Source organism: Lucilia sericata, unplaced genomic scaffold, assembly GCF_015586225.1.
Source record: "Lucilia sericata isolate MDLA Ls3-8-SP2 unplaced genomic scaffold, ASM1558622v1 Contig000215F_arrow, whole genome shotgun sequence".
In the NCBI taxonomy this organism is placed as follows: Eukaryota; Metazoa; Arthropoda; class Insecta; order Diptera; family Calliphoridae; genus Lucilia; species Lucilia sericata.
In genome coordinates, this window is record NW_023994243.1 from 399,602 (window position 1) to 417,278 (window position 17,677).

Consider the following 17,677-nt stretch of genomic DNA (forward strand, 5'->3'; position numbering starts at 1 on the left):
AATTAATAGGAAGCAATTGCGAATATTTATAATAAATTCTTACAATAATAAAGAAAATAATGAAATTAAAATAAATTAAAATAATACGCAAATCATACAAATGTAACTAATGAGAAACGTGTGCAGTTTTAATACACGAGATACCGTATATTAAAAGAGATAGTAGAAGTAGTATTTTACAAAAAAAAAAAAACTTTAGCGCATAAATTTCAAATAAAATGTATTTTATTTATAATTTTGTGTGTAAACACGCAGAAATTGGTAGTGTTTTTGAAAAAAAGCAGCTGATTTCGAATCATTTCGTTACAGATTTATAATCAACGATTTGAAACCTTATGACTGACAATGACAAATCTAGTCACGGAGGGATGCCTCTTAATCATGTGTTTTTTGGTTTGGTTTTTCTTTAGCAGCCGTTTATTATTTTTTTTAGCTTCAATTATGATTTTCTTTGTTTTTCGCTTGGAATCTTCCTAAACAGCTGTAATCATGTGACTGTCATCTACGTTGTCTTTGATCAATAATTTAGCATTTTTTTCTTTGTAAGAAGACTGATCGATTTTGCCTTTAACATCAATGATGCTTTGTTCTTTAGAAACATTATCACCTGTGTTTTCCTCTTCATTATCTTCTACGCCATTCTCAGCATCATCATCGGCATCATCATCTTCATTATGATCGTCTTCATTATTGTAATTATTATTAATCTGTTGTTTATTTGTATATATTGTATTTTGTGTGGGTGGCGGTGATTCTCGTTCTTCGTTTTCTTCGTAAATAACATCGCAATTTGTTGGTATAGTTTTTGGCGGTGGCTTCTTTATCTGTTTCGATTTTTTATTATTTTTATTGTTCATGGTATTGCACTCTACACCATTCTGTTGCAATTCGTTCATTTGTATTTGCATTTCTCTCAGACGATCGGTCAGCAAATACAAATCACGTTCCTGAGATTCACAGCGGGCACGTAGTTCAGCTATTTCTCTTAGATCCTCCGGGCGAGGATCACGTCTTTCGTAACGCATACGCATTTCTTCGAAGAGATTGGTGAGACAGCGACATTTTCTATGTAACTGTTCAATTTCGTTGGCATTGCTGATGTCTCTTTTGTCGAGTGCAGCCTTTTCGGCATCGTAGGCGGCTTTTAGATCTTTGAGATCATGCTTGTGACGCTGCTCAATATCTTTGATTTTTTCATCTAAATCGGCCAGTTTCTTGCGATGTTTTTCGCTAAGTTGTTGCAAAGCCTGGTCCTTTTCGGTTTGTAGTTTGGTTTTTAATTGTTCTATTTCCTTTTTATGTTCTTCCTTTAATTCTTGTGTGTTAATCTGCAGTTCTTTGGCAAATTCATCTTTGACTTGACCCAAACGTTCGCGGAACTTTTCCTCCATTTCTTGCTTTTCATGTTCGAACTCTTCACGTAAAGAAGTTTCTAAAGCTTCTCTGCGTTCTTCCTCCTGACACATGGCCTTTTGGAATTCCCGATCTGCTCGATCCAAATGCATGCGTGTTTGCAGTAAAGCATTGTCGGACTTTTCACGTAATTCTATAAATTCTTGAGTTTTTTGTTCTAAACGTTGCTGTGTTTCAGCCAATTCCATGCGCAATTCTTCCTCATTATCTGTATAGCGGTTGGTTAAAGCTTTAAGTTCTTCTACATGTTCATTCTGTAGCTTGTCTAAAGCTTCGCGTCGTTCATCTACATATACCGATTCTAGTTCGTTTTTCAGTCTTGTCATCTCTGTGTAAAGTTTGTCCTCCCAGAAAGAGGCGGCCTCATTGCGTACCTCATCGATGCGATACATCATTTGACGTTCCTTATCATAGAGAGCATTATCACAATGATATTTAATTTTCTTTACAGCTTCAATTTGTTCGGAAAGATTTTCATTGGCAATCGCCAAATCACTCTTTAAATGTTCAATTTGAGAGACTAGATTTTGTATGGACTGTTCTTGTTCGTTGACTACTCCCCTGAGAGAATTCACTTGGGCCTGATAGATTTTCAAATCGTCTATTTCTTTGCGCCGTTCTTCCAGTTCCTCTTCTAGTTGCTCGACTTTATCTTCAGCCTCTCGTTGGCCACTTTCGGCTTTGTCGATTTTGTCTTTACACTGACGTTGCATCTGACGCAATTGCCACTCACAGTCGGTCATAATGGATTCTTCAGTTTCTGTTTACATATAATAAAAAAATTTATGGAAATGAGTATTTCTTCTTCGAAGCTTAATTCTTACCCATATTATGAGTCCTTAACATTTCGAATTCCCTTTGCCATTTGTCTTCACAAATCTTGCGCTCATTTTCGGAATTCTCCAGGGCATTTTGCAAAACTTTGATTTGTTCCTCAAGTTCATTGCGTATCTTATCCACTTCTTCGCGCCATTCTTCGGCCTCTGTCTGGGCCTTTGCCAGCTGTGTATGCAAATTACTTGCCAAACTTTGGGTCTGTTTATATTTCTCTTGCAATTCATTGTACTGTATGTCAAGGTCGTCTATAGGGGCACAAAGTAAACAAAAGTAAATATTTATTTTTTTTCTTGTATATTTCAGAGAAAATATGTATAATATAAATGTATACAACCCACCATATTTTCTTTTTAATTCATCCTCATTTTCACTAAACCGATGACGTAGATTGGTCTTTTCATCTTCTAGTAGTTTGAGTTTTTTACGAACATATTCATCATCTTTGTGAGCTGCATTTAATTCACCCTGTAATCCTATCAATATAAATCAAATAATTACAATTTATGTAAAATTTTCATATATTTTTAAATGTGGAAAAAATATTGAATAAAAACTTTAACTAACTTTTATATTTAGATAAATTTTTGGTTAGAGTCCAATATTTCGCAAAATTTTCTATTTAAACATATTTTTTTAAATTTTTTTCTTAAAAAAAGAACGTTTTGAATAATCTTCTATTAATAGTAAATTTTTTTCCATTTTAATAACATTAAACAAAATAAATTTAAAGAAATAAATTCCAACTTACTTTCAACGTTCCAGGTTTTCGCCGATAACTCCTGTTCCAGTTTTTCAATTTTCATTTGCATTTCACTGATTTTCGTTTCTAAACTGTTCACATTTTTATGTGCATCTTCTAGCTGTACATTAAATTGTGCTTTCTGTTCTAATAAATCATTTCTAAAAATAAAAATAAAATAAAAAAATAAATAAAATTAAATTTTAATTCACCTCATCACAAACATAATTTAGCTATTAATAAATGTAAATATTATTTAACTACAAATCCCTTTTGCAATGTAACAAATATTAATGATTTGTAAATCTCTTCAACTGTTATATTGAAAACCTATTTATCATATAAGATTTAAACGTTTAAGACCTAATAATATTTCAATTTATTAGAAAACTATTTTTGCCGGTATCAACAACCTGTGCGAACACTAAGATCATTTCTATTTTTCGACCTTGTTAGTCGTCGTCTTTGTCGTTATTGGCCTCTATACATGTTTGTTTGTGCGAGCATAAAAATCATTAATTTTTTTTTGTTTGTCTTAAAAACAATTTGAAATATTTCTATTGGCAGATGCTATTTAGTGGTTTTTCCTAATAGCCCTCATACTATTGTTGTCTGTGGCAGGCGAATATTTTTTGTCATGCAAAATGATAGTGAGAAAATTGATAACATTGTGAAAGGGAAAATATGACACAACTTTCTCAAATAAATGTTTTTTTATTAACATAAAGAATATCCCCCGGAAATATCAATTGCCTATAATTTTTATTGAAATAAACATGTTATGTTAGGTTAGGTTGATAGAAGGATTTATCAATATTAAATCTGAAGAAATATACCTAAGACACTATCGGGTCTGTTGTGTGCTTAATGGAAATATTTGGTGGTGAAAACAAAAACCTTATATAGCATTCACTAAATGTATCGACCGATGTTCAGAAACTTGGTTCCTAAGCATTTTCCAATCATTGTTCGTGAGTGATGTTATATTCGCAATAATATCACTCACAAGATATTTGGATCTAATATCGGCAAAAGCCTGACAATGGCAAAGAAAGTGATCAAGGGTTTCATTGTCCTCTCTGCATGCTCTACATTCGTCTGAATCTGTACGTCCAATTTTGTATAAATGACACATTAAACTATGTGTCCGCTCAGAATTTTGAGGAAGCTTCTAATCTTGTTACGACTGCCCCATAGGATTTTTTGGTTTTACCCACCGTTTTATTTTCTATATTTTCTATTCTGCCCTCGTTGCGTCAAATGGTTTTGCGTTCGTTAGGTTAAGTACCTCGAGTTCTCTTCAATTTAATGCTATTACGTTCACTCTTTCGTTGCCGACTACTCCCGGGAGAGTATTCCGTTAGAGCTTTTTTACAATCCAATATGGTCTTACATTTAACATTATCATCTGATATCGCCGTAATTGCATTCTGGCTGTCGGTAAATATGTTAAGCCCAGTGGCAATATTTATTCTAATTTAAGTATTCCGTTATTGCTCGTAATTCCGTCTGGAAGATTGTATATATTCGATTAAATGTTCTGCTTAATGTGTTCTATCTGGGATCAGCGTTTATAAATTTCCGACATATTCTGTATCTGGTAGGCATGTCCAATGATTTTGTATAGCCATCCAATGTATCCAGTATACATGACTTGTCCTGTAACTGCTTCTGGCCAGATCGCCTTAAGTTATGAGCCGTTGAGCGGTTGTAAGTGTCACCTCATATCTTAAATATGTTTCCATAAGGGGAATATCTAGCAACGTTTCCAGAGACTAGGTTAACGTAGTAATTATGGCACCACTTATACCCAAGCAGCACGTACGCTAAACTTCCTGTATAAGTTTGATTTTACACATTTTGTCCAAAGAAGTCCACGAGATAATTGAAACATAAGCTAGAACTGGTCTAATTACACTTTTATAAAGACAATATGCCATAGTAGGACTAAGACCCCATTTCATACCTACGATTCTCCGACATATCACCCAGCATCGGTCAAGGATTACACCTAAGTACTTAAATCTGTATGTCACCGCTATCTTCTTGCCCAGGAAACAGGATTCAATATACTTAGAAATGTTTGACTTTCTTGTGAAAAGACAGATTCTGCCCTCTACGGGTTAACATTGAGGCCTCTCGATTGAGCATAGCTAAAGGCTATATTCATAGCAGCTCTTCTTCACAAGTAGTTTGGATCCTTTCCGCTTAGAAGTATTACGACATCTTCTGCATAGCAGACAGGTGTAAGTCCTTTCTTGGTTACGGTTCTTAAGAGGCTATTAATCGTGATGTACCGCGAAATACCCTTTTCCTGATCGAACATCTCGCAGCTTAACCATTTGTTTCATATCGTCTAATTGATTCAGTTATGGAGCATCCGGTCAACATAAAACTGGTCTAAGAATTTGATAAGAGTACTAGTAAGCACGTTATTGAATCGATCGAAGGATTCACCTACAATGTAGGTTCTACATATGTAGTTAACAACTTCGTTTCAGGAGCTCTTTTTCTTCATAGATTTATTTGCAGTTGTCAACTCCTTGGGAGACCTGATCCTCTTTGTCTCAGATATTAAGAGAGAGTCCGATGTCAAACAAACATGGGATAGTAACAAAATTATTAAATAGTGTACTTATTAAGTGCTTTTTTACCCGCTCAAAATTGGAATTTAAAAAACCAGTACATGACGAAAAATATATCAACTGGTACTAGACTTAGGCTGATGTCAGAGTGGGCGCTACAAGCGATCCGAAGCATTGCGCTACAAACCTTTCCTTGTGTTTTCCTATGTATCATGTCAGAGAGAAAGCGAAGCTTGATGCGAGAAAACGCAAGCAAAAGTTTGTAGCGCAAAGCTTCGCATCGCTTGTAGCGCCCACTCTGACATTAGCCTTAGCCGTTTACAAATTAATTTTAAAAACACCTAATTTTTCTTTACTTATTTTGAATACTAATTCAAATCTCCTACTGCGCACTGTAACAAATTATGTATAAATCATGTTAAAATAATAAACAATCTCATCAGAAATATATAGACATTGTTTATGTTTAACCGAAAGTCTGTTCAAATGTTGTTGATTTTTGTTTAATGATCCTTTGTTTATATGTATTTAGCATTATTTATTTTGCATTTATTAAATATATGGTAATTATTTATAACATTTCTATAAATTCTATTAATGTTTATAGGTCTTGTTTTGAACTTATTCAACAAATAATGTTAAAACATAACTAATTTTTATATTAAACTAAATTCATTCTCACTACCCAGCAAAAAAAGTACTTCTAAAGAAGCGAAAAAGATGTAGAATTTACACCATGGAAATACTGAAAAAGACCTGAAGAAATTTGATTCCAAATTCACTACTTCTGAAGTAATTCTCAAAAAGTAATTTTAATGCTCTTATTTGAAAGTTATTCGAAAGGTGCAAATATATGTATGTACTTAATATGCGCTAACAACATATCGTCACCTGAAACCCAAACGGCCCTAACTAACCAAAAATTGAAAATCGATTTTTTGTTGTTGATTACAATGTATTGCATCAAAACATAGGTCCATACAAAAAATTGGACTCCTCGACCAAAATTAGCGATTTCATTGACAAAAAACAAAAGGCCCCATCTACATTGTCAACTATCATAATAATTGATAGGTTTCACTATTAAAAAATTTGTTTATTTACTACAAATACATCGCGATGATAGAAACAAACTTTCCAATTTCAATAGTTTTTTGCTTCTACTGTAAAATTTTAAAAATATTAGTTAGGGCCGTTTCCGTTTTAGGTGACGATATATGTATGTAAGTATTTGTATTTAATTTTAAATTTTATGGTAATGTTTATCAATTATTTAACATCTGCTTTAATTTTTTTTACTTTAAGTACATAATTAAAATTAAAGGCAACAAAAGCACACTAACGACCTTCCCGAATCGAAGCCTTCAAATTGCTCCATAATATATGAGCACTTATTTCAATTTGATATAAAACATTATACTGATTTTAAATTATTTTTTGCCTTTATTTACTTAAATGTATTTAGAACACGCAAAACTAAAAGAAAACACAACAACTGAAAAAAATTTATATTTTTTTCAAATAATTGAATATTTTCAATATATTTTTTTGTTTATATGGAAGGCCAATATACAGCAACGAAATAACACATTTTCAATTGGCAGAAAGTTAAGATTTCGTTTTTATGATTTTTTTCTGCGTTTTTGTTTTGAAAATGAAAATAAATATTATTTCAATATACAATATTGAGAACAGATAATCTTAGTAAATTTAAATTCTTTTATACAATTTTTTTTTTTCGAATAGCAAAAAAAAAAAAACTATACACATGTTTTCCTATTTAATACCCTACAACAAAAATTAATACATTCTTTATTCGCATTTGTTTATAGTAGATATTAAAATAATTTCTGTTTATTGTATAAAAATTACTTTGTAGTGTATTTTTTGGACTGGTTCAAAGTTTAAGAGGTTTGTTAATTTTTTGTTTCTTAAGACGTCATGCATAATAATGACAAATGTTTAGTTAGTTTGTTTTTAAAGAAATTATAAAAATTAATGGTTATTATTTAAATATAAACATGTGTTTTAGAAAATGTATGATACGTTTACATAAAATTGTAAGAAAGTTCATTTTAAAACTATACAAAAATAATTTTAATTTGAAACTTTCATATTTTAAGATCAAGAGATATTTAGGTTTATTTTCTTAATTTTGCTTCATTTTTTAGGCCTATGGAGAATATATTTTTATACCCTACACCACTATAGTGGGGAGGGTATTATGGGTTTGTGCAGATGTTTGTAACGCACAAAAATGTTGGTCCTACAGCCACCTTAAAGTATACTGATCGACTCATTTTCTGAGTCGATTAAGACATGTCCGTCTGTCTGCCTGGCTGGCGCAAGCTACAGGCCACAATTTTAAAGTTGTTTTGATGAAATTTGGACCATACGAGTTTTTCAGCACCAGGAATATGCCTATTGAAAATAGTTGAAATCGATCCACTATTTCACCTAGCCCCCATGCAACCTGACCTTCCGATTTTTTTTTATCCAAATTTTATCCAAAATTTGGCACAACTAAGTTTTATATATGCATATATGACCATACCGATTTTTATAATGATCGGCCGTCGTTTGACCCATACAAACCCCCCTTTAAAAAATATCTTAAATGTCCAAAAATTTACTTATAACTATTAGTATCGCAATGAAATTCAGCATAACTAACCTTTATATAAAAATACATACCTCCTCTCAATTTGTTAAGGATCAGACCATATTTGACCCTAACTCCCTTATAAAACCTCTTTTAGAAATTATCGGAATTAAGTTAAAATTCAACATAAAAGTTTCTTTATAAAAAAAACCTATATAAAAGTACCGAAATTGATGCAACCCGTTGTCAAAAGTAAGCTTACTATGTTATTTTGACAACCATTGCTGTCATTTTGACAAGGCATCATTGTCATTGCAAATACGCATTGTTGTCATTGCGATTATAATTTGTGTCATTTCAACAACGCAATGTTCTGCTTGACAACACAGTATTGTCACTTTGATAAATCGTCGTTTTCACTCAGAAAAGATACCCTCCGTATAAATATTATAAAAAAAGTTAAATTTTCGTAGTTAGCCGCCACCAGTCGTAGATCGAATCTGTTTTTATAATTTGAATATCCGTATATACTTTGACAACGAATGTTATCGAAAAATTACCAATTGACACTCTTTGGTGTCAATTTGGTACTAAGCGTGTATAATTTTAAAACGTCTTTTATCCCTCTGTGTATACTCCTTTTAAATTTTTAATGCTTTTTCGATAATGAAATCCGAGTTGACTAAAATAGAGGCCTATAAAGCATTCCAATTGTAAATCAACTAGAAAATATATACGTATCTTATGTATGTATCATATCGTGTAAAATTTTGTTACGATATCTCTAATAGATCATAAGATAACGAATTATTCCCCAAAAAAGAAAGATTTCTAAACCATTAAGAGACGGACAGACAGATAGCCGTATTATCAAAATCACACTTTTTTCGCGTATTGGAATTTGTTATAAAAACATACATACATATTTAAAAATATACTTAATTTCCTATCCATTGATATATAATATATTAACATTGATATATAATATATTTACTAACCTTTAGAAATTACAGATTTATTTTCTTTTACATCATTCCCCCTAAGTAGGGCGGTTATTTTGTTCTTAACTATCAATCAACTAGTCCTTTTCGTACTCTCAACTCCTCCAAAAAGAAAGTTCTCACTACATGGACTGCTCATTACCTGCTTCGACCAATGTAAATCTCAATATAATCGGTTCAAATTCAAAAGAAACGCATATAAATAAATATGTATTGTATATAACGCATACTGTATTATTTATTTCTATATTCGTTTACTGCATGTGCTACATTTTACCGGTAAAATTTAGAGCAATTGATGTGCAAAAATATAATTTTTTTTGCAGTTTGAGAAAATAAACATTCATACTCGCATGAATTTATGTTTATACTGTTGATAAAAAAAAAAACAAAACACAAATTCGTATTTTTATTTAATCTGAATATTTGCATAGAATAAAAGAAAAAATATTGAAATATTTTACAAGTACGCGTGGGAATAAATATCTCAGCAAATTGTTCTGGTATGTCTGTCCTGTAGCATCCATAGTTTCTTATTTCTTTTCTACTTTCTCTAAGACAAATTTTTAAATAAGAAAATATTTATATGCAAAGATTTTCTTGTATGAAATTTGGCACGTTCCATTAAAAAATTTAATATAAGCAAAAAAAAAAAAATAAATCGTATAAAACAAAAATGACGAAAATATTTATTTTTACTCAAATATATTTGTACTCATCATATGTATGTTGAATGAAATATACAATAATATATATATTTTTTTTTGCTATTTCTTCTTCCTCTTATTCTCTATAAGTTTGTTTTAAATTAAAAAAAAATAATATTTTATTAGTTTTAATTTAATATTAATTTTGAATATTTCTTTAATGTGATTCATGTTGGATTTACAAACAAGCAATTTATATGAAGTTTTCTTTTTTTTAATTTATAAGAAAAAAATGGATAACATATTGTTGAAGTATTTTGTTTATTTAGTCATATACATAATTTATATACCGACAACATATTTAGCACTAATAAAATTATTATGAACTTGTTTCTATGTATAATTCATATGAAGAATTGTTAATTTAATTTAAACAAAATTATTTTTCTTTAAGTTCAATGTTTAGTAATTACATCATCACTTAAAGTATCTGTACTTTGTTTGTTATCCATCTTTGTAATTGAAATAACTTAATATTTTGTAGTTTTAGTTTTCATGTGTGTATTTTAGGTTCATTTAAAATTAATTAAAGTGAATTATGAATTACCAATTAAAATTGTTTTTATGCTTGAATTCTTAGAATGTTTTATTCTGTTTTCTAAATAAAGTTACAATTTTTTAATGAAAGTAATTAAGAGTGATATGGAAATAATTTTTAATAAAATACACATACATAGCTTCTATTTACCATTACTTTCAAGCCAGTAGTGAGTGTTAATGTCATTTTCTAATGGGGACCTTATATGGGGTAAGTTATAGACCGATCCTCAGAAAATTCGGTAGATAGATTTTTGCTCGTAAGAAACATACTTATATCGAATTTCAGCTCTAGAAAAAAAAACGAGATTTTTAAGCCAATAATAGGCGTTAAAGTAATTTTTTGCAGGGGACCAAAAAAAAAAAAAAAACGATATAAAAGTACCGAAATTGATGCAATCCGTTGTCAAAAGTAAGCTTATTATGTTATTTTGACAACCATTGCTGTCATATTGACAAGGCATCATTATCAACGCATTATTGTCATTGCGATTATAATTTGTGTCATTTCAACAACACAGCATTCTGTTTGACAACACAGCGTTGTCACTTTGATAACACATCGTTTTCACTTAGAGAAGATACCCTCCATGTAATGTTGATAGATTTTTGCTCGTAAGAAACTTACTTATATAGAATTTCAGCTCTAGAAAAATAATACGAGATTTTTAAGCCAATAATGGGCGTTAAAGTATTTTTTTGCAGGGGACCATATATGAGGGGTAGTGTCAATTATGGACCGATCCTCATAAAATTTGCTTCTCTTTCTCATATAAAACTTATTTATGTAGCATTTTTACAACAGTTATGACTGTTAAAGCAATTTTTTGGGGGGTCACTTGTATGGGGGCTATAGGAAAACGTGGACTGATATTGGAGCATTTTCAAAAACAAACAAACCTATAAGAAAAGGTCGTCCCTAGACTTAACCTATTCGCAAAAGGATATTCACACTCCCCTGACGACCCTATCAAAATTGACAGATGAATGGGCTTTGAGTGAGACGAAACTCAGGTGGTCAAATATCAACATTTGTAGAATATCGAGACTGCTCTGGCCCACTCTGACAACAGACAGGACTAGGACTCTCTTGTCTCTTAGTAAGAACTCGATTAGGCTTCTACCTAGTATAATTACTCGGCACTGTATGATTGGACATACATGTGTCGGAACGTATGGGCTACGCAAGTTTTATCTACTGTAAAAGCTGCTTGGACGAAGAAGAAATGGGATCGGTAAAACACCTTCTGTGTGACTGCCCAGCATTACAAGAACACAGACTACTCTATCTTGGTAGAGTTCTTTTCCATGATCTAGACTGTCTCTGAGAGGCGTCACTAATAAATATGATTAATTTTATGAGAAATACCGGCTGGTTTTCATGGAGACCGAACGAACCAAGTAGTCAATGAAATTAGGGAGGGAAACCATTCTCTCAATGCTAGAGAATGGTAATTCTAAGGGTATCACAATGGACCACAAGGCCTCCGAGTGAACTCGCTTGCTAGCGAGCAACCCACGTAATCTAACCTAACCTTACCTATAAGAAATATTTGTGGAGAATTTCAACTCTCTATCTCTTTCTGTTCGGATTCTATCGTGCTTTCAACAGACAGACGGACAGACATGACTACACCGTTTCTAATTGTATATCAGAACTTTCAACAATTGAATTTCAGAAAATTCTAATTATATTTCAGAAACTTCTAATTATGTTTAAGAAATATTTTGTTATATTTCAGGAATTTCTAATTGTGTTTCAGAAATATATTTCATATTTCAGAAAATTCTAACTGTATTTCAGAAATATATTTTTTATTTCTGAAATTTCTAATTATATTTCCAATTTCCAATTTCCAATTATATATCAAAAATGTCTAATTATATTTTAGAAATTTCCAATTATATTTCAGAACTTTCCATTTGTATTTCAGAATTTTCCATTATTAATTCCTATTGTATTTAAATACTTTCCAATTGTATTTCAGAAATTTCCATTTGTGTTTCATAATTTTCCATTTCTATTTCAGAAATTTTTAATAGAATTTTCATGTAAAATTTCTAAAATATATAAACGGAATGACAAAATCAATATACCCCCATCTTTTTTGATGGTGGGCAAAAATGGTCTGCAACTAAAATATAGAAAATTTAATTGTCAACAGAAACGTAGTAGTATTTGAAGTCGTAGGAATCACCATAAGCTATATATTTGTTAAAACCCGAATTTTGTAACCATTGCACGCCAATATCTCGATTAACGTACATTAAGTTGACTTTTAGCCCCTTAATTAAGACCCTAAGTCAAAGACCTGTGCCAACACATTAAGCTATCTAAAATTCTGAAGTTTGTTCATATTTTAGGCTAATTTTCCTCGTCTTTTATTGTGTTCAAAATTTGGATGCATTCATCTACGTGATTTAAAACAAGAAATGTCAATTATTCCATAAATTTATTTTTGATTCAAGTTATTTTTGTTTAGTATATTAATGGCATTGATTAAGAGATATTCCTACAGGAGATTCCTAAAAAGGCAGTTCCTCGGGACACTCTATTGTAAATACGTAGATACTCTATACTACACTGAAAAAAAATCCATGCCTAATATATACGAAAAATATCGTACATTGTACGAATCGTTCGTTGTTTCGCACCACGAAATTCTTTCGTAATATATACGAAATTGTACGAAATATTTTAGTATAATGCAAAATAATCTTGAAGAAATTAATTTACATAAATTGAAAACAGAGAATTTTGAGTAAATATGGTAAACTTTACGAAATATTAATTTATGCAAACATTTTTGTTTATTTTAATATAATTTTTCTAATTCTAGTTCAAAATTATTCTCCACACGAATTTTAAATTTTTTTATGAAAATAATTCGTGAATAATATTATACTTTTTCTTAAATTTTATAAAAATGTTGTAGTTTTATTTAATGATAATATAATTAATATCAATTTGTTTAATTTCGCTAAAATTTAAGAAAAAAGTATTACGAAAGGCTTTCGTACTATCGTAAAAATAGGAAAGGGTTTTATTAAATAATATTTCGTATTATACACGAAATTTTTGTTTATATTACGAAAATAGAAGTTACGAAATTCTTTTTCGTAAAGTTGAGCATGGATTATTTTCAGTGTAGTTATATGATATCCTATATAAGTTTTGAGTACATGTTATCCTGTACCAGTTATATGAATTATTTGTCATAATAAACATATTTTCTGAAAGAGGATCAAGGATGAAATATGGACCGATCCTCATAAAATTTTAAGTATTGATTTATGTTTGTCGCGGTACCAATCTTTTGGAATGAATCATGGACATTAAAGTCATTTTCGGTAGGGGCCTGCTAATGGAACTAGAGTCAAACGAGGGCCGATAGTGTCTGAATATACTAGTATATTATAATTATATATTTACTAGTATATTTAAATTATGAGATAAATAGAGTCAAATGAGGCCCGATAGTGCCTAAATTTTTGTCCACATACTATTTTTTACATAATTATGAGATCAGTATCCCATTCTATTGTAATGGCTAATGTGACTCAGTAAATTATTCTAAGGCCACGGGTACCGATGTAAAGGGGTTTCCTATTTCTATATTGTTTTCATTAGTCTAGAAATCCCTAAAATTATTTAAACAAAGAAAATCATAATTAATATACATTACTTTAATTTCTCTGCAATAGCATCACTAAGATTCTTTGTTGTTGATCTTGTACTCGATGGCGAATGCTGCAGTTCAGTGGCATCTTCAATAATTTCTATTGTCGCTCGACTACTACCAACAAGACTATCATCGACACTTTGTTTGCGAGGTGATGAGCGTCCACTACCACCACCACCACTACTGCTATTATTACTACCCTCCACATGGATGGGTATAAAGTGTACACTATTTAGTGTAGTACCAGTGGCACCATTTATATTAATATAATCACGATCTGTACTTGAATTAGAGGATGGGGATAATGATGAAGACGTTGTTAATAATGATGATGTGGCAGCATTATTATTTGTACTTATTCCACCATTACCGGATGAGTTCGTTGACTCGACAACAACATCTGGTAAACTTATGCTTTCAATACACACTAAACGTTCCGAAGAGGCGGGATCTAAATAATCTGGTGATTCGGCAAAATCTAAGAGTAATTCATCGCATTGCATTAATGTTTCATCACAATCGGTTGAATAGCCATCGCGTACAAATGGCATGTGTTGTTGTTGTTGATGTTGTTGTTCCACATCTTGTGTATTTTCTTGTTGTTGTTTCATAGTATTACTGGCATCATCACAATCTGCATCGTTGGTATTTATATACCGGCTATTTGTGGATGACGATGCTATAGACTCTCCCATGCCTGAATCGGGAAAACTTGTGCTTAAATTATAATCACTATTGTTGTGGTTGTTGATATTTATGTTTGTGCTTTTTATGTGTTGCTGCTGTTGTTGTTGTTTTTGTTGCCTTTCTGGACTAAGTGAATTTAAGTGTTTGTATTGCTGATATTCATTGTCAAGGTTATTGCTGTTACTATTACTAGAGGTATACACATTTTGTTGTTCTCTTTGTGCATGTTTGGTCTCTTCTTCAGCTTCATGCTCTCCCTCGTCCTCTTCTTCATGTTCTTCTTCCTCTTCCTCCTCTTCTTCTTCGTCTTCTTCTTCAACATCTTCGAGTTTGATGTAATTATAACGTGAGTACATTGACGTTGGTGATGCAGTGCGTTGCATACCATAAGAGGAGTTGGTTTTTTGCGTTGTATTTATGGCATCAGCAGCAGCGGCATGATCGTATTCTTTGTTTTCATTGTTGTGATCACTGAACTCTTGTTGTTGTTTTTGTTGTTTCTGGTATAGCTGCTGTTGTGGCGTTTCCATTTCCAAATCATAAAATTCATCTTTATCTGTTTTATTGCTGTCATAACTTTTGGCAGTTTGATGGCTACCCACTGTGCTGCTGCAGTCCACCACAGTGATTGTGGGCACATGCATACTAGGCGATTGACCGCGCTGTTGGTTAATGGTATTTCCGGCATAACCTTCGTGGGTTGATGACGATGGCGCCGAAGACGTTACAGACGATTCGCGAAATGCCCGCGTACTCGAAGAAGGCGTTACTGTTGGTGAAGGAGAGGTTGAGGAGGTGTTGGTATTATCACCTTTCGTATTTTTTTGTCCCATTGCGGCTGGACTATGAATGTCACGTTTATCTATATTTTCCGATAACAAACGATCACGATCACATTCCGTTAAATCATTTAACTGTCCGTTAACCGATTTATTAACGCTTTGAACGCTGTTGTTACCCGTTACTGAAGCGATCTCACTCCCGTTTTGCTCGATGACCGGAGAACGATTGATTACTGTTTCTTGCCTATCAAACTCTTCGTTTATGCCGTTATTCAGCATTCCTATATTTTCGCTCTCCTGAGAGTCATTTATTGAGAGATTTGCTGAATTACTGTAATTATCAGGGAGAACATGATCATTATGATGATCTTCATTATGTGAGTCGGCATCGCCATCGTGAGTATCAACATTCGTTTTGACTTGGCTAAAATTCTCAGAGCTATTATTAGACATCGTCATTTGATAAGTTGTATTTGTAGTAGAATAAGATATAGCGGGGTCGCCGTTTGTCTCAAGGTGTGTTTTCAGATCTTCATCACCGCCATTGGCTTCTAAATAATTTGAATCATTATAATTATTGTTATTATTTGTTTTATTACTTTCAGTGTTTAGATTTTTATTTGTATTTATATTATTAGTTTTATTAATATGGCCGTAACTTTCAGAATTTATAGAGGGCGAGGTAGTGTTGCTGTTGCTCTTGCAGCTCTGGCTGTTGTTGCACTGTTGTTTATTGATGTTGGCAACAGGTGCATTTGTTAAATGGTTAGAGGTTGGTGTGGTAGTAGTGGTGGAGGTGTTGTTGGTGGTGGCTTTAGTATTTGTTGATTGTTGTTGCACAGACACTGTATTGGCCAATAGCTGAGGATGCGGTTGCTGTTGTTTTTGTTGTTGTTGTTGTTGTTGATTAAGTGGAAAATTTTTTAGCTGCGTATTTTGTATCTGTTGATTACGTCCGCGATTTTGATTACGTCCACGCGCCATAAAGACATTTAATTATTTAATAATTATAATTACTTCCCGTACAATTATAATTATTTTGCTATGAACTTAAAAATAAACGAAATTTTCTTCTTTTTTTTATAAATTTATTGCTTTAAATAACTTTTCAATGTCTTGCCAATTTTTTCAGATTTTTTTAATGATTTTTTTTTTTTACATATTTTTCTTTTTAATTTAAATTTCGTTTTATTTTTTTAACATTTTCACTTTTATTTGTATTATTTAATTAGCAAAATTTAAAATATTTTAATTATAATTTAAAAAAAGAATTAAAAAAATTTCATATTTTTATTACGCTTTTGGCGTATTTATTTTTCACTTGACTGCAAACCTTTTTAACTAAATATCTTTAAACGACTGCACTTATTAGCTGTTGAGTTTTCGTTATTACTGTTACTAGTTGATTACACATAGATTTATCTGTGAAATACACTTTTACACTTTTCTTTTAAAAAAAAAAAGAATTTTCTCTTTTATTACAATTGAAAATTAAATTTTAATTTTCATTATCTTAATTATTAATTAATTATTGATTCGTTTTACTTTATCATTCTTTTTACAATTTACACTTTATTTTTAAGTATCTTGTATCTTTCTCTATATCTATGTTTGATCTTTTTATGCTGCCAATTCGTTTGATATTGATAAATAGTTTTAATTGCTCACATAAATACAAATGTATCTATTTATCCTATATGTTCAATTTAATTTTTTTTATTTTTCGCCAATCGTTTTGATTATTTCTATAAAAAAATGTCTGTGCCACTGCCACTCGGACTGTTCGTTTCGACTACACTGCTTCTTAGTATTATAAAAAAACATTGTCAGCGTAAAATTTTTTTTTGGTTGTTTTTCTTCTTTTTCTAAGTATCTTTAGTATACAAGATCTATCACACCCAGCAAACCAAAATAATTATTGCCACCAGCATTCATATCATAATGATGATGATTGATTGTTAATTATTTATTTTCAAGAGAATTATTAAATAATCATAAACGAGTGAGTGTTTATTTTTCTATTAGATTGTGGTACCCTTGTTTTTATAAGAAAAAAATTTCGAAAAAAATATTGAATATTAGAAATATTGAGTGAGAGAGGGTT

General features: G+C 31.3%; 1 protein-coding gene across 1 annotated transcript; it reads right to left on the reverse strand.

Moving 5' to 3' along the window:
* Positions 1 to 203: 203 nt before the first annotated feature.
* LOC119602216 (putative leucine-rich repeat-containing protein DDB_G0290503) lies at positions 204 to 17,370 on the reverse strand. Its single transcript, XM_037953602.1, has 5 exons — positions 14,108 to 17,370; positions 2,999 to 3,150; positions 2,589 to 2,723; positions 2,238 to 2,495; positions 204 to 2,173 (listed from the first exon to the last, which is right to left on the reverse strand). Exons 1-5 carry the CDS (start codon positions 16,555 to 16,557, stop codon positions 474 to 476), a joined length of 4,695 nt encoding a protein of 1,564 aa, XP_037809530.1. The 5' UTR covers positions 16,558 to 17,370; the 3' UTR covers positions 204 to 473.
* Positions 17,371 to 17,677: the final 307 nt, after the last annotated feature.